This window comes from Cricetulus griseus, chromosome 3 (genome assembly GCF_003668045.3).
Source record: "Cricetulus griseus strain 17A/GY chromosome 3, alternate assembly CriGri-PICRH-1.0, whole genome shotgun sequence".
Lineage (NCBI taxonomy): Eukaryota > Metazoa > Chordata > Mammalia > Rodentia > Cricetidae > Cricetulus > Cricetulus griseus.
Window position 1 is genome coordinate 186,239,053 of NC_048596.1, and position 26,665 is coordinate 186,265,717.

The window sequence follows — 26,665 nt, forward strand, 5'->3', positions numbered from 1 at the left end:
GGTGAGAGCTGCAGATGGCTCCAAAGAGAACCTGACATCTCAACAGAGGTTTGGAGAGTAAGAGCATGTGGATAAGATGGAGAAGATGTGCTACTTATGCCACAGAGTGGTGGAATGGTTAGTGTGCTCAGGGAGAGAGGACCGAAACAGCAAAGGGTCTAGGAAGTCAGTGGAGATTTATTTTTTTGTTGACTAGAAATGACCCATTGTGAAAATAACAGGCAAATGGTGACTTTTAGAAACTGTTTGTTTCATTTCTGTTTGTGTTTTGAAATAGTCTCAGTATGTGGTCCAGGCTGCCTTGGAACTTACCTAGGCTAAGTTGTCCTTACACTCTAAAAATCCTCCTTGCTCTTTGGCCTGACTGCTGGATTATAGGTATGCCTTACCATGCCTGATGGAAATTTTTATATTGGCGCCTAACAGTGTTTTGCTTTAAGATAGCTTGACTTCACAGTATGTATGTGAATCTCTCATACTGTGGTTATAAAATACTAGCAGTAATTGTTTTGAAGCATGCCGGGAATGGCAAAGATATTTGTGTTATGAGACTGTTCTTAGTGCTGCATTCGTTTATTTGGACTGTGAGGTTGAGAAAGTCTGTATTTGTGTGCAAGTCTTAGTTTATATGTATCAGATTCAATCTGAAGTGAACTAGTAACTATTATTTCTATTTTTTACTAACTAAAAATACTTTGGAAATAAAGAAAAACATCATATATCAAAATTAACCAGACCCAAAGACTATACAGTGAAATAACCTTAAAAGACCCATTCCAGGGAGCTGTATCTGCCAGCTTAGTCTCTACCCCCTAAAAGTTCCCAGCTTCCCTGAATACCATATCAAGCGTGTGTGTGTGTGTGTGTGTGTGTGTGTGTGTGTAGATTTGAACTAAATAAGTTAAAATGTTAAAATTTTTCCCAAGGCAAGTAGTATGTCCATTTTGTTAGCACTTTCCTGAAAACAAAAACGGTTCAAACGAGATGATGGATGGAGGCCTAAAGGAGGTGTATTAGAGGAACAGAGCTGATAAAACTGATATTAAAGGGGATTTGTTAGATGGATTATTATATATTGGTATTATATAGTGCCGATAGTTCAACAATGACTGTCTCTCAATGAAAGGCTGAGAAACTGGTAGTTGTTTGAGCCCAGGAGTCTGGGTGTTTCAGCAGTCCCAGTCTGGTGCTGGAGTCTGGGAAGATTCCTGAAGAGCTGCTGGTTTTTAGTATGCTGGAACCCTGAAGAAGTTGTATTTAATACCAGCCACAGGAACAGGGTAGACAAACTTGCCAGCAATGTGCTTTTGCTGATAGACAAAAGGAAAGTTTCCTTCTTCCGTGTCCTTTTATGAGGACTGCCACGAGTTGAGACCCAGATTTAGGGTGGGTCTTCTTACTTCAGTTAATCTGTTTAAGAAGATCCCTTATTGGAGTACCCGGCATCTTGGTGTTAGTTAATTCTAGATGTAGTCAAGTTGACAACGAAGATTAGCCACTACACAGGGATGAGTATATGGACTGAATACATGTAATTCAGACAAATGTTCTTATTTATGATTTCTTTCTCTTGGTATTTTTAGAGAAATATGAAACACAATGGGAGCAGAAATTGTTTGAATAGAAGAAGTAGGTTTGGTTCTCGAGAAAGAGACTGGCTGAGAGAAGACGTGAAGAGAGGCTGTGTTTACCTTTATGGAGCAGACACGACCACTGCCACTACAAACACCACCTCTTCCTCCTCCTCCACATCCTCCTCCTCTTCTGACTTACATCTTGTCCTTTGCACAGTAGAGACACCAGCATCAGAAATATGTGCTGGAGAGGGAAGAGAAAGTCTCTATCTACAGCTTCATGGAGACCTGGTCAGGTGAGGTCTGGGGCTTTTGTCCTTTTTTTGTTATTGATGTTTTGAGTCAAGAGTGGTCCATCCGTCCCGTGTCCCGTGCCTCATGGTCGTCTCAAACTCACAGTTCTTCTGCTTCAGCCTCTTAAGTGCTAGGATTATAGGCATGTACTATTACACTGAGCTGAGCTTAGCTCTGAGTCTTGACAGTGATTCTTTTGTAGGATTAGTAACCCGTGTTTCTGATTGGAAGTGGGCTTTAGGGTTATGATCACATTCTGTAACTGATGGTGATTTGGAGTCACTGGCACGAACAAGATTTGCCCTTGGAATACTTAATGATTTTAAAAATTACCATTTTGTTTGTAGTGTATCCACATGTTTATGTATGTGCTTGTAGAGGGCCAGCCAGCGGTTTAGGTCACATGTTTTCCTCTCTTTTTGAAGATTTTTTAAAAAGATTTATTTATGATGACAGACTTTAAAGATCCCTCTTGGAAGGCCTCACCGTCCCTGAGAGAAGAAAGGGGTTGGGATGGGGAGGGGAGAGGAGGGGAGGGAGAGGGAACTGAGATTGACATGTAAAAGAAGCTTGTTTCTAATTTAAATGTATTATGTATACAGTGTCTGCATGTGTGCCTGCAGGCCAGGGGAGGGCACCAGATCTCATTACAGATGGTTGTGAGCCACCATTCGGTTTCTTGAAATTGAATTCAGGACCTTTGGAAGAACAGGCATCTCTCCAGCCCTTGAAGATTTATTTTTATTTTTAATTATGTTTAGGTGTACGTGTTTGTATGTGTGCTTGTGCACAGGTGCTGCCTGACTGGGTGCTGGGAACCTAACTTAGGTCCTCTGGAAGAACAGCAAGTGTGCTTAACTGCTAAGTCATCTCTCCAGTCCCTGTTTTTTGACAACTGCTGGACTGACTGGTCCATGAGCCTTGGATATCTGCCAGTCTGTGCCCCATAGTACTAGTGTTCCAGGCACACGTCAGTCATCACACCTGGCCTGTGTGTGGGTGATGGGGCTCCAAACTCAGATCCTCTTGCTTACATGGTAGATACTTTACACAACGAGGATTGTCCCAGTCTCTTAGTTTATGATTCTCGAGTTTAACACTATAATGAAGGAAAGCTTGATGGTTCTTCTATTTGGAATACACTGTAGGTCTTATATACAAATTTAAACATTTTAATAGTTACCTTTTGGGGAAGTATAACTAGAAAAAAACTGAAGTGTACAAAGGGTACAGAGTAAAAAGTCCTTCTCTGTCCACCATTCCCTAGCTGTCCAGGCCTTTTCATTGTTACTGTCAGGTTCTTATACATTCAAGCATACACATGCTCGTGCCTCTACATCCACACTTTAAAAGCAATGATGCTGTATACAAAACACTGTTGACTTAATAGCTGAAAGGTATTTCCATATTCATATTTATATAAATATAATTTATTTACTGACTACATGACTATTCTACTTTATAGGTCACCATAGTTTTAGTTGATCTTCCTAATCTCTCATTATGGATATTAACCTGCTACCTGTTTTTAGCACAGCAGATAGTGCCATGGTTGAATTCCTCTGTACCTGCTATCTCACAGAGGAGTCTCTGGAGGGTAAGCCCCTAGAAGTATAATATTCTTGGTCAAAGGATATGACCATTTATAATTTTGATAAATATTTCCAACTTCTTCATAGAGGTTATATTTCCATCTAAAATATAAAAAAATATGGGGCTAGAGAGATTGCTCAGCAGTTAAGAGCATTTGGTTGCTCTTCCAGAGGATCTAGGTTCTTTTCATAGCACCTACATGGTGGTTTCCAGTGCTGGGATCAAAGGCATGCACAAGCACCACCAGGTAGCATTAAGTGTCTTCTGTAAGTGCAGACACATACTCTTGAATGAGCTGAACCTGCTTATAAAGGATCATAGTTATCAGTTTTTGTTTGATACTTTATTTACTTAAGGTTCTGGGTTTAAACCCAAGACCTCAACCATATTAGACAAGCACTGTATACTGAACTATGCCTCTAGCCTTTGTTTTAAAATTAGAGAATCATGAAGTCAACTTTTCAAAGACAATCATTTTCCAAGCCTTTTTGGAGCTGAATAGGAAGTTTTTTGTTTGTTTTTGAGACAGAGTCTCGTATAGCTGAAACTGGCCTTGAATTCCTGATCCATCCTTCTTCTACCAAATGCTGGGGTCAAAGGTGGGCACCATAACAGGCTCAAATAGGCATTTTTGCCATTCTGTTGTGTTAGTATTTATTAATTAGTGAATTTGAGCATATTACACAAGCTTAAAAGTAGTTTGTGTCATAAATTTTTATATAAATATGAAGAAAAATAGTCTTGTAGTTTTGTGCTGTGCATCTGAACTTTTTAATTCAACTTAAAAACAAAAGCATTAGTCCTGTAAATGTTTCATTACACTTTTCTGTCCTTCCTAGAAAGAATTCCAAGCTGTGGATTGAGCATTATTGAAGTGTGGTGGGGAAGTGAAGCTAATCACACCTCAGAGGTGTGATAATAGTAGTAACACCTTTAGCTGAGCCAAAAGCTGATGCCTCTTTAAAAGTGTGAACTGAGGTTTACTGTGTATTCCTTTTAGGATCTGTAGGAAATCCTGAAAAAAGTAGCTTAGCATTTGAATGTTTTCTCTGTTCCCAAGTTAACTACATTTCCTAAATCCTTTTGTGAAACAAAAGGATCAGACTGGTGATCCTTAGGCTCTTCTAAATCTTAATACTGGTCTGATCTAATTTTATCAGTTGGAAAGCCTTGACCTAGATTATAGCAGGTAGTGATGGATGGTGCTCACTTATTTAGGCAGATGACTTACTCATTTACTAATATTTGCATTAGAAGATGCCATGAATGTGAAGAAACACCCCTCATTACTTTGTTCCCACTAGTTGTGTAATTAGTTAAGAATTTGAATGTGATATAGTTTATTTACATATGAGAATGTAAACTGTAATTAAGGTGGAATGTTTATCTTTTGTTAGCCCTGTAGTTTTGATAATTAATAGTGAAGTGTATCTCTTTGAAGATACAGTTTATTAGAAAATACTGAAAACACTGTTGAACTCTGGATGGATAGAATGGGTATGCTTTCATTACTGGAGTAAGAGCTCCAGACTTGACATTTGAGGAGGAGGAAGAGGCTTCCTGGTCTCAACTAACTTTAAGTGCTTATTTGTGCTAGTTGGTGCTGTTAGCATATATTCATTTTCTCATCACATCTTTACAAGAACTTTGATGTAGTCTTCTTCCTTTCATGTGAGGAAAATTGATGCTTTGAGATGGTTCAATGACCAGCCCAAGGTCAGGCAGATACTGCTAGACAGTTGAAATGACTGATGGACTTCCTTCAGAGTAAAAGGTCTTGGAGGAGAGGAGCTGGCAAAGCAACTCCCCTTATCCAGTTTTACTGCCTAATCATGTTTGCCTCATTAGATCTCTTCTAACTTAGTGGTTAATTGCTTGAGTTGGTCTTCTATTATCTAATCAGGAGTAGGTCCTTTCTTCAGAGTAGCCCTTGGTAAAGTAGTTGGTAATCGCTGAGGCAGTATTGTTTTTTTGAGAACCTTTCCTACTGATCACTGCTTGTTGAAGAAATTCTGGAAAATGAAACAGCATAAAGAAAAATAATAATATTCGCTGTGTATGCTTTATGTAGATTACCTCATTAAATCCAGTCTTGTGAAGGAAACTGTTTCTTTTGTGTAGGCATAGTAAGTGATATCTGAGAGATTACTCTTAGCTAAGAGTGATCAGCCAGAAAGTGTTTGAACTGTAGTTTGAACCCTGGCATTCTACTAGAGTATGAGATCCCATCCTCACAACTTATATTGGTAACTTTTATTTTTCACCAAATAATTTACAATCACACACATACGTTTTAATAATTGCATATTTGAGCTCATATCATATATCCAATTTTATATCCTTATAATTCTTTTAGTATAAGATCATCTTAATTTTATTGTTATTAAGAATTTGACTTTAGACACGAGTTTTAATAGTTTAAGGCTATTCTATATTACAAGTATATTATAAGTTGTTTAAAAATTGAGTACTGGGGGGAAGGGAGATGACTCAGCATGTAAAGGTACTTGCTGCCAAGCCTGACAAATTGGATCCCTGGTACTCACATAGTAGACATGCATACCATGATGTGTATATACACATATGCACTAAAACAGTTTTTGCTTTTTTGTTGTTTTTTTTTTTTTGGTTTTGTTGTTTGTAAATGGAGTTCTTAATTGGTCTAAGTAATAAAAACCCGGAGTCAGATATAGAGGAAAATGCTGAGAGATCAGAGAGAAAGAGCAAACCACCACCACACCTTAGCGTCTCAGCAGACAAGAGAGCAAGTTGCTGTTTCTCCCTGCTTATATCCTGTTTTTGGACAGCTACCTAACTTCCTGTCTGTCTGTACAGACCTCCAGACTTCTTTGGTCAGCTAGTGGCAAGTTCTATTCTCTAACCTTCAGACAGGCTTTATTTGTAAAAGTAAGATATCACCACAGTTGTTGTTTGATACAGTTTTTCTTTGTGTAGCCTTGGCCCTCATGAAACTCACTCTGCATAGCAGGCCAGCCTCAAACTCAGAGATCGGCCTGCCTCTGCTTCCCAAGTGCTGGGATTAAAGGTGTACCCCACCATCACCCAGCTCTCCCCACCCCTTCCCCAGTAAAGCTGGGTGTGTTGGCTCACAATTGTGATACCAGTACTTGGAAGGTGAAGGCAGGAAGATAAGATTTCCTGGTCACCCTTAACTAAATATGAAGTTGGAGCCTAGCCTGGGCTGCCTGAGACTTTATCTCCAAAACTGAAAAAATAATTGAAATTTAATATATAGTAGAGGCTTAGTTTGGATTATGGAATGAAAAAGTGTGATTCAAATCTTGTCCCTGACAATTTACCATATATGTACATAATGTTCAGTGTCTTAGGGTTTGTAGAATGGAGAATGTTTTCATTGTTTATCATGAGGATTAAATCCATTGCACCTGCTATGAAAAGTGGTGAATTACTTGTAACACTTTAATAGTTCCTCCTAGGAACCTTGTTAAAAATATAGATTGTGATTCAGAAGATATAGGATAGTCTGAGATCATACTTCTAATTTGTTTGATCTGTTGGTTTTTGTTAGATAGGATTTTCTATGTAGTCTTAATTGGCCAGGTACTCTCTGTTGCTCATTGTAGCCTTTAGCTCATGGCAGTCCTGCCTCAGCCTTGCCTTCTGAGTGCTGGGGTCACAGGTATTCATCACCACTCTTGACTTTTGAGATTGTAGCCCTACTAAACTCCTAAGTGATGCACAGCACTGTAAGTATCAATGAAATAAAGCACTTGGAATGTTGTCTGGTACCACCTGATCAGTACTCATGCGTGGGCTACATGTGTGCTAAGCATGTGCTCAGCCATTGAGCTATTTTCCCAGCCTGTGCTATGTAGGTTGTTTCAAATCACTCAACTCTTAGAAGTAATATGCACTAGCTAAACCACTGCTTGTAACTTGGAAAAAGTATTTCCCTCTCACTCTGTTTGTTTATTTAGTTTACTGTTTTCTTCTTCCAATAATGGGCTTATGTGATGGTTTGAATAAGAATGGCCTCCACAGGTTCATATATTTGACACTTATTCACCAGGGAATGGCCCTATTTGAAAGGATTAGAAGGATTAGGAGGTGTGGTTTTGTGGAGGAAGTATGTCACTGGGGGTGGACTTTGAGGTTTCAGAAGCCCATGTCAGGCCTGAGTCTCTCTGTGCCTATGAATCAGAATGTAGCTTTCAGCTGCTGCTCCATCACCAGTCTGTATGTGGCCATGTTCCCCATCATCATGATAATGGTCTGAACCTCTGAAACTGTAAGCAAACTGCCAGTTAAATTCTTTCTTTTATAAGAGTTGGTCAGGGGGCTGGAGAGATGGCTCAGAGGTTAAGAGCAACTGGCTGCTCTTCCAGAGGTCCCCAGTTCACTCCCAGCAACCACATGGTGGCTCACAACCATTTGTAATGAGATCTGGTGCCCTCTTCTAGCCTGCAGGGATACATGCAGACAGAACACTGTATACATAATAAATCTTAAAAAAAAAAAAAACAAAAGAGTGGGTCATGGTATCTCATCACAGTAATAGAACAGGGACTAAGACAGCTGCGACTCAGTATACTAAAAGAGTTACAAATTTACAGGATTGTAGCATTTGAAGGAACCTTTAAGAGGTCATTTACTAATGAAAGAAACAAGGGTGCCCAACCAAATAGCACCCTCATATCCATTGTGTTGGGGCAGGGCTTTTTGGTTGTCTCAACTGCTGGGAAGTTATACCAGTGTTTGGGGGGGAAGCAATAGAAAAGTTTAATATCTCAAATGTATGTCACAACAAATTATTTTGTTCCCAAAGCCAGGAACTTCCCAATGAGAGTCAGTGAAAGCATTTATTTCCTTTTGTTTTGTAAGTGTGAAGAGGCTGAGAGAGTTAGGTTTGGATGTATGTTCCTGTAGTTCACTGGCAAAGCTGCATTTGGTACAAAAATATTTCCCTCTCAGTCCAATCTTTACCTTGTGTTGTTTGACCTGGCCTTTTTCTGTTGAGCTGTTTAAGCAGCAAATGACTCATCAGTGAAGCTTAGTGTAATCATTCCCTTTAGTCTGAAAAGTTGTAATATGAGCATACATAATAAAAAGGTTGCCCTTTGACTCTCTGCCTTATATCTGCTTTTATTTTTAGTGATCAAATGACTAAGAGGTCAAGTGTTTGATAGCCATCTTTTTAAGGTAAACTCTAATAGGATGTTTATAGCAGAAGATAACGCCGGAGAGATTTGGGCCCCTGAATTCTAATCTTTCTGTCATTGCTGAGTGATTTCTTATAGGTCATCAAAACTTTGTTGTATATAGATAGACACACACCTATTAGACATATATGTGCATTTTCTTTTCTTTTCTTTTCTTTTCTTTTCTTTTCTTTTCTTTCCTTTTATTTCTTTTTCTCCTCAGTGCAGTGATGAGGATGAAACTTAGGGCTTTGTAGATGCACACCCTCTACTACTGCCTAAATTCTTATTCCTCTTTACCATATTTTGAAGTAGAGTGAGATTCTGTTTCTGGATATGTACCAGACTGTTACTAATGTAGAGGAAAAGGGAAAAGGTTTGTCTTTGTATTTCACATGTCAGTCCCCTGTATCTGAGATGGTGCCTTATAGAGCCTAGGCTGGCCTTGAACTTGCTATGTAGCCAAGAGTGACCTTGATCAGGAGTGTCACTTACCATCAACTACCTCCTGCTGTTACCTCCCACCTGCTGATTACAGGTGTGTGCCACCACACCTGGCTCTCAGTACTATTTTAAGACTTTAAGAGAAAGTGTGTTAGGCTGCAGAGCTAGCTCAGTCATTTTTGCCTGTAAATAGTAACCAAATAAAGAAGTAAATACAAGCCTGAGGGCCTGAGTTAGATCCCCAACCCATGTAACAGAACTGGGCATGGTGTGCCAGCTTGTGTTCTGAGTGCTAGCTATGTGGAGATGGGTAGATGTCTGGAGTTCGTTGGCCAGCCATTCTGGTCTGCTTGGTGAGTCTTGGCTTATGAGAGACTGTCCCAATCAAAAGGTACTGGAGGGTGGTACTGGAAGACCAGTACCACGTTGCCCTTTGGTTACCATACACATGCAGACATGTGAACATGTAGCCACATACATATACCTGCACACATGAATATGCTCTGTGCTATATATTACAAAATCAATATAATTTTTATTTTAAAACTTACTTTTGCATTTAATTAAATTAATTAATTTTTTATTATTTTGGTTTTTGAGACAGGGTTTCTCTGTACCTTTAGAGCCTGTCCTGGAACTCTGTAGACCAGGTTGGCTCCCAACTCACAAGAGACCCACCTGTTTCTGCCTCCCAAGTGCTGGGGTTAAAGACGTGTGCCACCACCGCCTGGCATTATTTTTGCATTTTAATACTTATAAAGTCAGCATGCATCTTATAGTTGATGGCAGGTGATAGTTTGATAGTTTAATTAATTGGCAGTGATTTTTCTCTCTTACTGTTTGTTATGACACTATCTGGTTAACTGACACTGGACTCACCAGGATTAATGCTGACTTGAGAAATTAAGGGTTTGGTCTCTGTTTGGTGGGCAGTGAAGGAGTCACAATATATGAAATCCCTTAAATTAAAATTTACTGACATTAAAACATTTTGCCCAATTTTATACTTTAAAAAACCCTTTTCACAGTAAAAAGTCAGCGTATTTTGGCTCAGAGTATCTCCATTTTTTTCTGTGGATAGAAAATAAAAATTATATTTTACAAAAAAAGGGAGGAGGAAAGCTGGGGAGGTGGTTCAGTGGATGCTGCCAGCTGATTTCCAGGACCCATATGGTAGAAGGAGAGAACTGAGTCCTGCAAGTTGTCCTGACCTCCGCATGTCTGCACCCCCACCCCATGCACAGGCACAAGCTAAATAAATGCAGTAAAAATTGAAAGGAAACAGAAAACAAAAGGGCATGGTGAGTCAAGCAAGAATGCCCTTATTTGGGATTGGATCAAGATACATTCTGTACATGTATGCAATTGTAAAAGAATAAATGAAAGACACACACACACACACACACACACACACACACACACACACACACACACACACACACACACACACACACACACACACACACACACACACACACACACACACACACACACACACACACACACACACACACACACACACACACACACACACACACACACACGGAATGATATTTCAGAATGGAGCAGCTCTTCTGGGGTCCCCAATCCACCTGCATTTCTGAATCACTAGTTATAAATTGGAAGTTCCCATGAGCTGCCCAAGTTCAGTGGTTCTCTGAAGACTCAGTGGAAGTGGGAAAAGTCCTTTGGGTGGGTTGGATATAAAGGATGCAAATCAGAACTGCAACTAAAGAGAAGCAGGGCAAGGTCTGGGGGATCCCCATCCCAGGCTTCTGTGCCTTGTGTCTTTGGACTATCAAGCCTGTTCCCCTCCAAGCACATTGAAGTAAGTGTTTGACCAAGTAGGAAGCTTTTCCAAGCTTCTACAGAACCTTGTTTGGCTTTTTTACAAAAGGATTGGTTGACTAAATCAGTGTCCACATGACTGACCCAGTCTCTGGCCCCTTTGGTTCATCATCTGGGTCAGGTTGGCCTAGAATCCCAACTCTTTAATCACATGGTTGGTTGTTCTTTCTGGTGACAGGTTCTCATCCTGAGTCACTTATCTAAGGGGCCTGTCCATAACAAAGACCCTCCTTGGAATCTGCTTCCTAGGAACCAGGGACCAGGCCAGTCTTGTTCTTTGTTACACAACTGTGATATGTAACAAATGTATCTTTCAAAGGGTGGCACAGAAGATGTAATGAAATGTGGGCATTTAAAACAACCTTTTAAGGCCCATGGAGTGAATTGACTTATAAAGTGCTTTCAGTTATTTTCTACATAAATTATTTTAGTAAATCATTAGCAAATAATTAGTAAAACAATACAGTTTTCCTAAAAAAAAAAAAAAGATTGTTTTTTAATGAAATAGACACAAGTTCAAATGGGCTGTCATTGTGTTCTAGTTGTGACACTTTGAACTTGTGACACTTCTGAAATAGGCATGGCTTTGTAATGATGCTTTGTAATGATACTTTGTGTGATACCAGAGATACCTTTAGCATGAGGTAGGAATTATCCTTTCTATTGTGATTGGAATTATTCTCTGTATTGTCAGTTGGTATTTGCAGATTTTTATCATCAGAAATGATTGGGGATTTAGTTGTAATATGAATTCAGTGTAGAGAACAGTACTGTGCTTTGTCGAGGTCTTTAGTGGATGTGTTACTTCTTACACAGGATTTTCATGGTGTGTGCTTCTGCTTCCCTCAGTTAACCAGAACTGTGTATTTGTTTGCTGTTTTAGAAACAGGTTCTTCCTCTGTGTTCCAGGCTTGCTTGGAACCCAGGATCCTCTTGCCTAGTTAGTAACAACCTGTCTGGGTAGAACTCACTTTGGATTGGGGTAGGGAGGGGAGCAGTGCTGGGGATTGAACCCAGGGTCCGACTCCTGCCACTAAGCCACATTTTTTAACCCCTAACTAGGACTCTTAGGAAATACACTTACTGAAAGGTACTCTTTTCTTACATAAGTCTCACTGGAGGACTGTTTAGAATGACTAAATCACAGGAACACTATTGGCTTCAATGCCTGCCTTGCTAGCTGTGTGGTGAGAACTTAAAATTCATGCATGTTCAAGTTTATAGGGATCAGTTGTTTCTCTGTCACTTCAGAGGAGTAATAGAAGTGGTTCAAATGCTGATTATAACTTCTTGTGACCACTCACTACGTCTGTTTTATGGCATATAATTTCTCTTTGATTTGTGAAAGATTTGACAAATAGCTAGTTACCAGCCTGTTAAACTTTTGAAACTTTGGAACAAAAAAAATGGACCTGTTAGGCATATTACCTCCTTTCCTTCCCCCATATTCTCTACTCTTTAAAGCAAATGAATCTAATGAGTAAATGGAATTAGTCTTTCACTTTGCTCATTTTTGCGCTCCTGAGATATTGCTTGCTCACTAATTTATGTTATGTTAATGACAGCAGATGTGGAGGTTCTCTTAATTCTTTCATGCCAACCTGGGAAAATGCTTTTGTTCAGTGGGAATGATACATAAAGAGAGTTTCCCAATCTGCAAAGCTTTTATTTGGGCTGGTAATTTGATCATGCAAAGTACATCAGAATTAGGATATTTCCATTTCACTCTTTTTTCTAGAGAAAATAGGAAAATTGAGCAAGTAAGAGCGTTAGCTTTAAAGTATAGTTATAGGAGTCAGCAAGATGGCTCAGTGGTAAAGGCGCTTGCCCCACAAGCCTGACAGCCTGCACTAGGTTCCTGGATACAGTGGTAGAAAGAGAGAACCAGACTCTTGAAACCATCCTTTATATATATACCCCCTCCAAAAAAAAATAAAATGGGTTAATTATGAATATGAGATCATCCTGTGGAATTTTGATATTGAAATACAATGAGCTCTAAGTCCTGGAGGGAGTAGTGTCAAGGGAGAATTTACATTGTATTTGGAAAATATCTTAGCTATTTCAATTTAAGTTGTAAGAGAATGATGCTGATCATATGGCCCAAGTTGATTTCTACAGGTGCTTCTATGCCTGTGACAAGTGATGTTCTCATTATTGAGCATCTTGATGTATTAAGATTCTTCATCGGATTTGGACCACATTTACCAATGTGAATTCTCACTGGTCTCATTCAGAGGGGCAGTATAGAGCAAGTCTGATCCATTTGACAGGATGCTATAAGTTCTCCTTAAACACTTTAAAATACATTTATTCATTCTGTGTACTGTGTGTGCTAAAATTTTCTTACCATAGTACACATGTGTAGATCAGAGGGCAACTTCAGGAGTTAATTCTCTCTTTCCATCTTTGTGTCCTGGCAAGTACCTTTAGTTGTTGAGCCAAGTTGCTAACCCTATAAGTTCTTAAAACTTGTCTTTATCTTGCTAATCTTTGGAATTAGTTGTCTAGCCAATCTAACCAAATCAGTGAGCTCTAAGTTCAGTGAGAGGTGGTCTCAAAAAAAAAAAAAAAAAAGAAAAGAAAAGAAAGAAAAGAAAGAAAGAAGGGAAACAAAACAAAAACACAGTACATTGAAAATAAAGGGGAGCCGGGCGGTGGTGACACACGCCTTTAACCCCAGTACTTGGGAGGCAGAGGCAGGCGGATCTCTGTGAGTTCGAGACCAGCCTGGTCTACAAGAGCTAGTTCCAGGACAGCCTCCAAAGCCACAGAGAAACTGTCTGGAAGCCCCCCCCCAAAAAAAATAAGGGGGAGAATGTGTAGGGAGGAAAACAGCACCCACCCAATGTTGACCTCTGTCTGTCTTCTGCACATACACACAAACTTTTTTTTTTTTTTTTTAGTTTTTGAGACAGGGTTTCTCTGTATAGCCTGGAAAGCAGAGATCTGCATGCCTCCACCTCTGGAGTGCTGGGATTAAAGGCATATGTAACCATCCCTAGCTAAAATCCTTCTTTTAAATAAAAATTCTGCGTTAGGTTGGGAAAATACCTACTATTGTCATGGACCTTGGTGAGTTTTGATTTTCTTTGGCTAAGAGTTAATTGATACTTTTACTCTGAAAAGCTGCTTTTTTGTTAAATTCAGTCAGGCATGATGGCCTACACTTAAAATCCCAGCAGTTGGGAGATGTAGACAGCAGGGTTGCTGTAAACTTGAGGTGAATCTGGGTTACATTGTGAGTACCAGGCCAGCCAGTTCTACATGGCAAGTTCTTGTCTCAGAAAACTACACTATCTAAATAAATAATAAATAATGTTAGAGCTCAATACCTCTGTGTCTTTATGGACTGTATCCCCGCCCCCTTTTAGTAGTAGTAGTAGTAGTAGTAGTAGTAGTAGTAGTAGTAGTAGTAGTAGTAGTTCATTCTGAGTTTATCAGAATTCTGAAGACCAGAGGATCATATTGAGCTGGACATGGCAGCACATTCCAGCACTTTGAAGGCTGAGGCAGAACTGTCAGGAGTTCTAGGCTAGCATGTGTATAACAGCAAACACAACAAAAAACTAAGCTGAGCAGCAAAGACAGGTGTTGGTTTATTTTTGGTGTGCTTTGTACAGCAGTTTAGATTTCGTCTCTTTGGTTCTTATTTTGATGCAGGTGTTTGTATGCAGCTTTCGTAGTGATTACTGTTTTCATCTAGTCTTTACTTAAATCTTGTTGCCTCAGCATTTTATAGTTATTCAAATATAAAAGACTGACCTTCATATCTTTTGTCCCTACAGAGAAGTATATTATATTTCTTCTTTATTTGTTATTATTATTATTTATTCAAGGTCTCACTTTGTAGCCCCTACTGTCTTGGAACTCATTATGTAGACCAGGCTAGCCTGAACTTACTCTGCCTGCCTCTACCTCCAGAGAGCTGGGACTAAAAGTGTGCACCACTATACCTGGCCATCTCAGTTGAGGTTTCTATTGCTGTGAAGAGATACCATGACCACATTAACTCTTATGAAGAAAAACATTTAATTGGAGTTGACTTACAGTTGAGAGGTTACTCCATTGTCCTCATGGTGGGGAGGATGGTGGCATGTAGGCAGACATGGTTCTGGAAAGGTAGCTGAGAGTTCTACTTCTGAATCCATAGGTAGCAGGAAGAGAGAGAAATGGGCCTGACTTGAGCTTCTCACACCTCAAAGCATACCCCCAGTAATACACTTCCTCCAACAAGGCTACATCTACTCTAACAAGGCCACACCTCCTAAGAGTGCCATTCCATGTGAACCTATGGGGCCATTTTCATTCAAACCACCATTCTGGCTTTCTTATTTTTTTCTAATTAGTGTAATTCCTAAATACCCTTTAAGACCTTTTGAAGGTACATAGACTTTGATGTGGTGTTTGTTTATTGATTGTTTCAAGTAGAAGAGGTGTTGTATTTTTAATCTAATTAAAATGTAAGGCCAATCATAATTTTTTATATTTATTTATTTATGTACATGCCTGTATGTATGTGTGAGTGTGTGTTGTGGACACATGTATGCCATTGTGGGCATGTGGAGGTCAGAGGACAACTTGAAGGAGTTGATTTTCTCCTTCTACCCTGTGGGTTCTGGGGATTACACTCGGGTGATCAGGCTTGGTCGTAGGGACCTTGTCTTTACCTATTGAACCATCTTACTAAACTCAGTCCTAAATTGTTTTTGAACTACAGTTGTCAGTATGTTAGGGGACACATTGTGTGCAAAATATTTTGCTAAAAACTTTACATGTTATGTAGTTCTTATTGTAAGAAAGGTAGTCTTAGCAGCAAACCTATGAATTCGATTTTCATTCTCATTATGCCAGTAAGGAATTTAGTACAGGAAGATTAAATAAGCAGGGGCAAGCAGAACTGAGTCTGCAGCCCAGACATTCTGACTTTTTGAGCCTGTATCTTTAGCTATTATATCTATTACTATTTGCTTTTTGATAAAAAGAATTATTAGAAGATCTGTCTGCTATTGAGACTGCTGAAATCTCTTCAGTCCACATAGACTGTAGTCATTTTTCCCCCCTATATTTTCACAGTATCTTAAATCTGATTTAAAATGTAAAATCACTAGGAGCCTTAGCTTTTAATCTGAGCCTTGTCGTAGAATGGTTTGGAGAGTTATTACACCATTCATTCCTAGTTGTTTTGAAAATACCTTCTGTAAAGCCAATGGAGACATATGGTACCTAGAACAGAGTAGGCAACACAGTCTACATCTGTGTTTGTGTGTGTGTAGCTTATTTGAAATTAGTTATGGCCAAGTACAAATCTTTATATTACTCATTTTTGTTGTTGTTTCTGTCTTTAAGTTTAGTTCAGAAGTGTTCAGAAGACCCCAGGAACACTCTGAGAGTCTCCCCCACCCCAGTTTTTTTTGAGTCAGGGTCTCATAGTTCAATTGACCTCAAACTCTTAATCCTATCTCACCATAGTGCTGGGATTTTGAGATATGTACCAGCAGACTTGCTTCTGAGATTCTCTGAAGAGGTTTGTGAGGTTGAAACCACTCTATAAGGTAGTATTTACTTTCCTTTTCATTTGCTGTCCCTTGTAAGGATGCAGTGGCGCTTTCCAGAACCTCCATGACATACTCTCTCAACATGTCTATAATCCCAGCACTTGGGAGGCAAAGGCAGGAGAATCAGGAGTTCAAAGTCATCCTCAGCTACACTATAGGTTCTAGGCCAACCTGGCCTAAATGAAACCCTTTCTCAAAAACTCTGAAAAGAAAAATACACAAAAATGAAAAGCAATGATTGGCACTCTTTTTACTAAACTTATTTTTGAAAACATATTTTAAGTAATGTATGTTAATTGTATAATGGGTATAACAATTGTTTTATGATAAATCTTTGGAAATTCTTAATTTTAATTCCATATTCAGTAATAACAGTGATATGTATATGTGGTCAGTAAATACAGCAGCTTTCTTTCTTTCCTCCTTCCTTCCTTCCTTCCTACCTTCCTTCCTTCCTTCCTTCCTTCCTTCCTTCCTTCCTTCCTTCCTTTTGGTTTTCACACTGTAAAAAGGAGTTATTAAGTTGAAAAACACTTGTTTAGATTAGTTGTATAATATTAAAACAGATCTTGGGCTAGATGGCCTAGTAGGCAAGAGTGCTTTGTCTACAGTCTTGAAGATCTGAGCTTGAATTCCCCCTACCCACATGAAAAGCTGGGTATGTAGCTACTTGCTGTAGCCTCAGCATTGGAAGATAGAAGCAGGTGGGTCCAAAGAGCTTGCTGACCAGCCAGCCTAGCACAGAGGCTGTCAGAGGTTGTCTCAAGGGAACAGGTGGAGATGACTAGAAGAAGATACTTGACATCCTCCACTGGGTCTGTGTACGTGCATACTCCTGTACACGCATACTCCTGTACACGCATACTCCTGGACACGCATACTCCTGGACACGCACACTCCTGGACACGCACACTCCTGGACACGCACACTCCTGGACACGCACACTCCTGGACACGCACACTCCTGGACACGCACACTCCTGGACACGCATACTCCTTCTTGGACATGCATACTCCTGGACACGCATACTCGTCCTGGACACGCATACTCCTGGACACGCATACTCCTGGACACGCATACTCCTGGACACGCACACTCCTGGACACGCACACTCCTGGACACGCACACTCCTGGACACGCATACTCCTTCTTGGACATGCATACTCCTGGACACGCATACTCGTCCTGGACACGCATACTCCTGGACACGCATACTCCTGGACACGCATACTCCTGGACACGCATACTCCTGGACACGCATACTCCTGGACACGCATACTCCTGGACACACATACTCCTGGACACACATACTCATGGACACGCATACTCATGTACACGCATACTCATGTACACGCATATACATACTTAGTCTTGCTTGATCTAGTAGTAAAAATCAAGAAATCAAGATCTGAGGAAAATGAACAGTTTTTATTACTTACCATGTATTGTGTTTTCAATTGTGTAAGCAGGAGACTGGAACCCACAGAACGGCCTCTCCAGATTGTTTACGATTATTTATCCAGGCTGGGATTTGAAGATCCCGTGCGCATACAGGAGGAGGCTACAAACCCTGACCTCAGCTGCATGATTCGATTTTATGGTGGTAAGGATTTATCAGTAACTTTGTGAACACGTTAACTACTTTAAATTGATTATTTGTATCTTTACCCTCTGTTTGCTAGAAGTATTTGATATGAAAAGTTTTTTTTTTAAAAGATTTTATTTATTTATAAATCAGTTAAATGTAGCTAGAAACAAGTACAACAAGAAGTCAGGGAGTAAAGAAGATTTTTAAAAAGTAGCAAAATGTTTTGGCAGTGGTGGCACATGTTTTTAATCCCAGCACTTGGGAGGCAGGGGTAGGGGGATCTCTGAGTTCGAGGCCACCCTGCTCTACAGAGTGAGATCCAGGACAACCAGGGCTACACAGAGAAACCCTGTCTTGAAAAGAAAACAGAAAAAAAAAAAAGCAAAATATTAGTAAAAGTATCTTTCCTTTAAATGTATATTTTTTTCAGACTTACTGCAACTATTTTTTTATAGCATTGCCAGGTTATGCTTTATTTACATTTTTAAAGATTTATTTGTGTTTGTGTGTGTGTGTATATATGTGTCTGTGGTGCCTTAATGGTCAGGAAAGGTGTTGGATATGCAATTTTTTTTTTTTTTTTTTTACAAACTGAAGTGGTGTATATTCCTTTTAGTTAATTGAAAAAAGGAAGTTACAAACAGTATTCACAGAGTAGCAAAGCAATCCACATAGGTACATATCCTTGAGAGATCTGAGAGTGGGTGAGTGAATGAGTGAGTAAGTGCCAGAAGACAGAGATGCAAATAAAATCCTTTGGTGGTTAGTGGAGGGAGAATAGCTTGAAGTCAAATCTGAGAAAAATTAGGACCAGTTTGAAGAACTGAACCATCTATTAACACAAAACTCACTTTTAAGAACCCAAACTGAGGGCTGGAGAAGTGGGCATGTATGTGTTGCTGTCACAGAGGACCTGACTTTGGTCTGCAGCACACACATATAGCCCCAGGGGATCTGCCCCTCTTGGGGCTTTTGTGGCATGGGACTCAAGTGCACATACCCAGATACATATAATGAAATTAAGAAGACAAGTACAAAACACCCCAAGGTGAAATGACATCATGCCCCTTAAGTGACTGTGATTGAACTGGGTTCTTTATGCAGTCAGTGTTTTTATTCCAGAATGAAAGCTGAACCTTAAAATGCCTTAGAATTTCCTTTCTTTTTTATTTTTATATACTTTTTATTATTCTTTGTGTCTTTCACATTACGCCTCCCAATCCCACACATCTTCCATCCCACCCCAGAATAAAACAAAATAAAACTAAAAAAAAAAGGGAAGGAGAAAATCTCATGGAAGCTGTGGTGTGACACAGTGAGTCTCACAGTAAACTCTTTTATCCATGCATTTTTTATTTTTTAATTTAAATTCAAAACAATCTTATTTTATATACCAGTCACAGTTCCCTCTCCCTCTTCCCATTCCCCCACGATCACCCACCTCACTCCCCATCTACTCCTCAGAGAGGGCGAGGCCTCCTATGGGGGAATCATCAAAATCTGTCACATTTAGGGCAGGACTGAGGCCCTTCCTCCTCTGTCTAGACTGAGAGAGTATCCCTTCATAGGGAACGGGCTCCAAAAAGCCAGTTCACGCATATCCATACATTTTTATATACAGGTGTTTATTGAAAAGAATCATTGGTCTGGTTCGAGGCCCCTGGTCTCTGCTGCACCATTGACAATGGGCCTCACTGGAACTCTTCCTAGACACCCTGTTACTGCCCTGTGTCATGGAGATCCTGCAGCCCTGGGTCCATGGGACTGACACCCTACCCCCACCCCCTAAGCTCCAGCAGATCACAGATGGGGTGGATGTTGGGGTGGGCTAACATAACCCTGGTTCTGGGCCTGGATAGTTTCAGGGTTGGTCAGCCTGCCAGTTCTTCCCTGTCTTTGCCACCAGGGTAGGCTCTCCTGCATTGCCCTGGCTAGTTCACCCTTTTCAGGGATGAGCAAGGGGTAGGGCCAGTCCTCAGGGTTGGCTCTCCTGAACCTACACCTCAGGGCCAGCTCTACTGTGTTGCCCAGGTGAAGTGTAAGGGACAGCTCTCTTGCTCTTATGACCTCAGGGCTAGGTCTCCATCTGCCCCAGTCATTGATGGGGCAGGGGTATCTTTCCCCTGCCCATGCTGCTTCAAGGCAGATGAGTAATGGGTCAGCTCCCCAGGTCTTACAACCTCAGTGCCGGCTCTCCTACCTGCCTCAGGCATTGAGGTATATGGGGCCATCTTTCCCCAGCTCATGCTGTCTCAAGGCAGATGAGTAATGGGGACAGCTTTCCCATGCTCACACTTTGGGGATGGCTTACTCACACCTCTGTCAACAGGGTTGGCTCTATTGTGCTGCCTAGGTGAGGCACAGGGCCTGCTCTCCCGAGTGCTGCAGCCGATGAGGGGTTTCGTCAGTTCTCCCACCTGCTGTAGGTGGCAAGGGGTGAGAGGAGGAGGGGATTTTTCTCTCACCCATGCCATCACATAGTAGATGAGAGGGGGTGTGACCTGCTCTCCCATTCTTATGCCCTCAGGACCAGTTCTCCCTAGTACTGCAGCCAGTGAAGGGTGGGGTCAACTCTGTACAGCATTGTCCTCACTGCTTTTGGTGGGGTCAGGAGCCCACAGACATCAACAGAGACCGTGGCTACATCAGAACCTGAACTTAGACATGGTCCCCAACAGAAGCCCAGGCCCAGACATCACTATGGCCCTGGGTGGCAATGAAGCCACCTATCTCAGCCTGTTCATCTCTGTCACCTCTTCAGATTTGCCTCTGTCCACAGGACATGAACCATTTTGTCTCTCTCTATCCTGTTTCAATCCATACATTTGCTCACCATGATAGTGCCTGGCTGCCTGGCTGCAAGGTGCTGGCCAGTGTTCTCTTCTTGAAGTCTGGTGCAGACTTCCCCAGGCTTGAATGTGGGTCTTATCCCTGAGCAGGGCCATGCTTCCTCATCACAAAGATCATAATAGTGCTCAACTGCCTGACACCTGGTGCTGGCCGCGCTCCTGGTTGGTGCAGAGGTGTTGCTGGAGACTTCTCACATGCCTGGGCTGCAGTCCGTTGAGTTCCACCACCCCCAGAATTTCTTTCATGTACAAGGATATGCACAGTGGTTAGCTCTGAAGCCACCAATTTTTTACCACCACCTGATAAATTGTAGTATAATCATATGAAGTATTCTTTAAGAGAATAGTTCCAGTATAAACTACAAGGGTAAGTTTGTGTTTGATACTATTTGATCGTGGTTATGTCAGGTGCTAGATGGAGGATCTTAAAAAGTGAACTCTACCAGTTTAGATAAGCTAGTATAATTTGAGTGACAAAATTATATTCATTAAAGGGAATTTTATTTATTTATTTATTAATATTTTATTTATTATGTATTCAACCTTCTGCTTCCATGTATCTGCACACTAGAAGAGGGCACCAGATCTCATAACGGGTGGTTGTGAGCCACCATGTGGTTGCTGGGAATTGAACTCAGGACCTCTGGAAGAGCAGTCGGTGCTCTTAACCTCTGAGCCATCTCTCCAGCTAAAGGGAATTTTTAAAGTAATTATTTTATAAAATAGGCAATATATACACCTGGTGCCCAAATCAAAAGTTAACAAGCAGACAGGTGGGGAGGAAGGTAAGTAGAGATAGATAGGTAGATGAATTATCTATTGGCTATATAACAAATTGCCTCCAAACATAATAATGCCTAATGTATATTCTGTAGTTTCTCTGAGTTGGAAATATAGGAACCCTTTTAGCTGGATGGCTCATGTTTGAGTCTCATAAGACAGACATCTGGGATTTGATTCACTTTCTGTACCATCTGTTTGCTTGGTGCCTATTAGAGGGAGTAGGAACCCCTGGAATTGGAGTTACAAATGATTGAGTTAACTGAACAGCAAGTTGAGTCATCTCTCCAAATCAATTCACTTAAAATTTTTTGTATTACACTTATGTATATATGAATGTTTGTACACAAGTATACTCATGGGGTGGTCAAAGGTCAACTTGTGAGAGTCAGTTCTTTCATTCCATCTTGTAGGTCTTGGGGATTGAACTCAGGTTGCCAGGCTTAGAAGCAGACAGCTTTACCCTCAGGGTTGTCTCCCAGCCTGAGGATTTACTTTTTGCTGTGGCTTAAAGGCTGTGGTTAGAGCCTTGGTTCCTTACTGACCATTGTTGGACACTTTAGTTTCTTGTTATGTAAACTTTCCATGGACTGCTTAATTGTGCCTACAGTATGGCAGCTGGTTCACCCAAGGGTGAAACATGACTCCCACCTACACCATGTACATACACATGCAGGCCTCAGTATCCTTTTTGACAAATTAACATCACTTTTACCATTTTCTGTTTATTGAGGCTGGAGAGATTGCTCATCTGTTAAGAATGCATACTGCTCTTCTAGAGGACAGGTTCCCATTTTACTCATGTCAGGTACATCAAAACCACTTGTAACTAACTCCAGACACAGATATTAGACACCCTCCTCTGGCCTCTGGCCTCTGGGCACCTGTACTCACTGCCCATACACACACACACACACACACACACACCACACACACACACACACACACACACAAACACAATTTTAAAGAGAGAGAGAGAAATGGGGGCTGTAAAGATGCTTCAGTGGTTAAGAGTACTAGCTGCTCTTCCAAAGGACCCAGGTTCAATTCCCAGGACCCACATGGTAGTTCACAACTGTCACAATTCCAGCTCCTGGGGCTTCAATACTCACACAGACAAGCATGCAGACAGAACACTAATATATACAAAATAAACGTTAATAAATCATTAAATAAAGAAATGAAATCTTAAAAAAAAAAACAAGAAAACAACCAAAATCCAAGTCATTAACCACAGCCTGCATTACAGAAGGGGCAAGGGAAGGGAATTAGGTTCCACCTTTGAAGGAAAGAGTGTCAGAGAATGTGGGAAGACTATCAAGAAAAGAATGTGTCCTTTTCTCAGTTCCTGACTCCAAAGACATGCACAGTTAACAGAAAGAAAGGAAACGTTTTAAGTATTATCTGTGAGCAAAGTGCTAAGTAATCAGCTTTAAATACTTCATGTGTAGAGTTTTTGGTTGAGTCAGCTTACATAGAATATAGTTATTGAGGCCGAGGTTCTGAGGGCCTAAGTTCAAACCAGTTAGCCTTTTTGTGTTCCCTAGCTACAAAAGATAGCCAGTACAAAGGCTGAGGAATAGTTAAGAATGTAGCTCAGTAGTAGAGTGCTTGTCTAGCTTGTGGGGAACCCTGTGTTTTATTTCCATTATTGCGGGGTTAGGGGTGACAGCCTTGGGAATACATACATTTTTCATCACTGAAGTTATGATCAGCCATGAGGATTAGAAGTACATTAATTTATCCCTTTATTTATATGAGAAGAAATGGAATCTTAAGGATGTGATTTGCTAGAGAAGTTACTGTTGTAGATGAACAGCTCAGGATGCCTTTCTTCACTATGTCATCTGCCTACATTATTTCAAATACTTTCATATAAAGAACATAAATGCAAATGAGAAGCCATACACAAGAATCCTATTAGTTACTTACTGCTCCTGTTGTGCCTGTTAGAAGGAATTCATGAGTGCCACTTCTATGTTTCATTCTGCTCCTTAGTGCTGTTTTCCTCTTCTGAGGGTTAGGATGACAATAATCAGAGCAGTATTCCAAGTCAGGTGTCAAAAGTGGCAGCTTCAACATCATCCTGACTTTCTGAACAACAGTATTGTTCTCTGGCTACCCAGAATACCCACCTGAGCAGAGTTAGATGTTACATTTGAGCCATTGTATCCTGTTTGTTACAGGTACAGTAGTTTAACCTGTATTTGTATAAGATTTAGGCATTATAAATGACAAAAACTATAGAGAACCAGGAGATGACTGCTAGGGAAAGTAGAGTGGCTGACTTCTAGAGTGTAGGAGGAAAACATTAGTCATAGGAGTAGAACTTTTGAATCATTACAAATATACATTTTGAATTTTTACTAAATGTTCCTAAAATACACAAATATGTGTTACCAGTAAGCACTTTGTTCAGCAGAGATTGAGAGTACCTGTCTTTCTATGTCTCTTTCAATATCAAGTAACATTAAAAATTAATCTTTTCACCAAATTGCAGACGACATACTGCTTGAGGTTAATTTGCATACCTGAAACTTGTTTGTTAAAATATAGGAGTACTGGGCCTGGAGAGCTGGTTCAGTAGTTAAGAGTGGTCTCTGCTCTTGGAGAGCTCCGGGATTCAGCACCCACTCACGGGTGGCTCACAGCTACCTCTTTTAGGAAGAGCTGATTCCTCTAGCCTCTGCAGCCATGTTTGTTCATGTGCATGCACATACGAACACACATACAATTTAAAAAATAATAAAAAGAAACTTTAAAATGTTGAAGTACTCTGTAGAAAAACACCCCACTGCACTAATATATTGCGTTTGTATTCTCCAGTTTTTTATTCTTATTTTATATGCATTTTGTATATTTATAATTATTATGTTCATATTTTATCTTTCAGAAAATCATGTTTAATTATACAAATAAAATACAAATAAGTCATTATCTATATTTAATTTTTTTACATTTAGTTCCCAAGCTCATTAACTGTTTTGTCAGTAGTCAGTATTGTCAGTTTAGTATGTATCTCTTCTTTTTAAGTGTTGGTTAACACCTAGCTGTGAATGTCTAGCAGGTAGTAGAAGCTTAGGAAATGTAGATCTGTGAGGACCAAACTCCCTGAGGAGTGGGAATTAGAATGTAGGCTGAGGGGTTGGCTTACAGTAGAAGTGGCCATCCAATAAGTCTGCTGTTCACAATTGTTTTGAGTAATGCAATTTTGAGTCTTTAGAATATCTGACCCATTTCTTCATATTACATATGCAGAAATGCTGAAGTAGGTGGGTAAAGTGGTGCCTCAGGGCCCATGGTTAATCTTACAGTAATCCCTGGAGAGCTCTGTTTGCCATTTGTACCACTACTTATTTCTGCTGCTTCCCTCAGTTATTTGTTTTTATTTTGATTGATTGATTCTCTCTCTCTCTCTCTCTCTCTCTCTCTCTCTCTCTCTCTCTCTCTCTCTCTGTGTGTGTGTGTGTGTTGTGTGTGTGTGTGTGTGTGTGAGAGAGAGAGAGAGAGAGAGAGAGAGAGAGAGAGAGAAAGAAATAGGCAGACAGACAGACAGACAGACAGACAGACAGAGGAGAGCGCTCACGTGCATGTGCAGGCACATGTTTTCTGTAGCGCAAATCTGGAGGCTGGAGGACAACTTGTGGGAGTTGGTTCTGTCCTTCCATTGTGGGATTCAGGGGGTTGAGTTGAGGCATTTTTGCCAGCTGAGCCGTGTTACCAGGCTGTTAACACCCATTATTTCTATGTTTCATACTTGTCTCTTGCCAATGCCTGGACAAAGAGCTCTTCTGCCTCAGTGTTCTGGTTTGCTCGCTGTATCTCAGTCATATGAACACGATGGGAAGGAGGGTGCTTGAACAAGGAGAAGCTGGTGCATGCTCTGCTTCTGCCTCCATGATGGGGGCAGTCAGTTGAAATACCACCCATAAGCTTTTCCTTGAAAGGGCCAGAGAGGTGACAGATTGTATACAAAGTTCGAGAATTCTTTTATGTTACTTTCTTCATTCTAAAATAAAGAGTATCATTTATTCTACATATCTTTTGTACTCCCATTATGCATAGTACTTTATGTTATTTTACTTTTTTTCTTTTTTAGAAAGAATACCCTGGAAGGTAGGTTAATAAAATCTAAGACAACACAGGTTGATAGAATCTAAACTTTGTGAGGAAAGTAAGCTCAGTGGGTCAGGTAATTGAAGGGAGTGGCATCACTTTCGTTCAGGCTCCAGTGTGTCTGAACCCAAAGTCCATGATCTTGACTCCTTGCCATGTGAAAGGTGGCTGTTTGGAGAAGGGTTAACAGTGACATCTGAGGTAAAGTCTTAGTGTGTAGGCCAAAATTCACAAATATTTCACTTCACTATATAAATGCAGTGGTACACGTTATTTTAGGACTGTGATCCTATTTTGTAAAACCCATATTGCTTCATTCCTATGTCTGTAAATAGGGCTACTGAATGTTGGCACGTGCATTTTCCTTTTCTCTTCCAGTATTATGTTACTTTAATGGTACATTCTGAAGTACTGTTTTCTTTTCAGAAAAACCATGCCAGATGGATCATCTGGATCGAATCCTACTGTCTGGCATCTATAATGTTCGTAAAGGAAAAACCCAGCTGCACAAATGGGCTGAACGCCTAGTTGTTCTCTGTGGTACCTGCCTTATTGTTTCCTCAGTGAAGGATTGTCAAACTGGAAAGATGCATATCTTGCCTCTGGTTGGGGGAAAGGTAAGATTCACAAATTTTAAATATTAACTTGGTCATTAAAAAATGTTAAGAGTGGGTTGTTAAGGCCCAGTTGGTAAAGGAGGAACTAGAAGACTTCTGATCCTCAGAACCTTTGTTTAAAAAGCAAACAACAACAAAACCCCGAGTGTTGTGGTGCATGCTTGTAATCTCAGTTCTGAGAAAACAATGATAGGCAGATTTCTGGGGCTTGTTGCCTTGCCAGT

The 26,665-nt window shown here is 40.4% G+C and overlaps 1 protein-coding gene across 2 annotated transcripts in view; it reads left to right on the top strand.

Moving 5' to 3' along the window:
* The window catches only part of Phlpp2 (PH domain and leucine rich repeat protein phosphatase 2), a 71,908-nt gene that overhangs the window by 5,064 nt on the left and 40,179 nt on the right, over positions 1 to 26,665 (top strand). For both annotated transcript variants that reach the window (XM_027405984.2, XM_027405985.2), the window contains exons 2-4: positions 1,584 to 1,870; positions 17,961 to 18,094; positions 26,251 to 26,441. In XM_027405984.2, the coding sequence (XP_027261785.1) occupies positions 1,584 to 1,870; positions 17,961 to 18,094; positions 26,251 to 26,441 (612 nt within the window). The remainder of the gene's footprint in view (positions 1 to 1,583; positions 1,871 to 17,960; positions 18,095 to 26,250; positions 26,442 to 26,665) is intronic.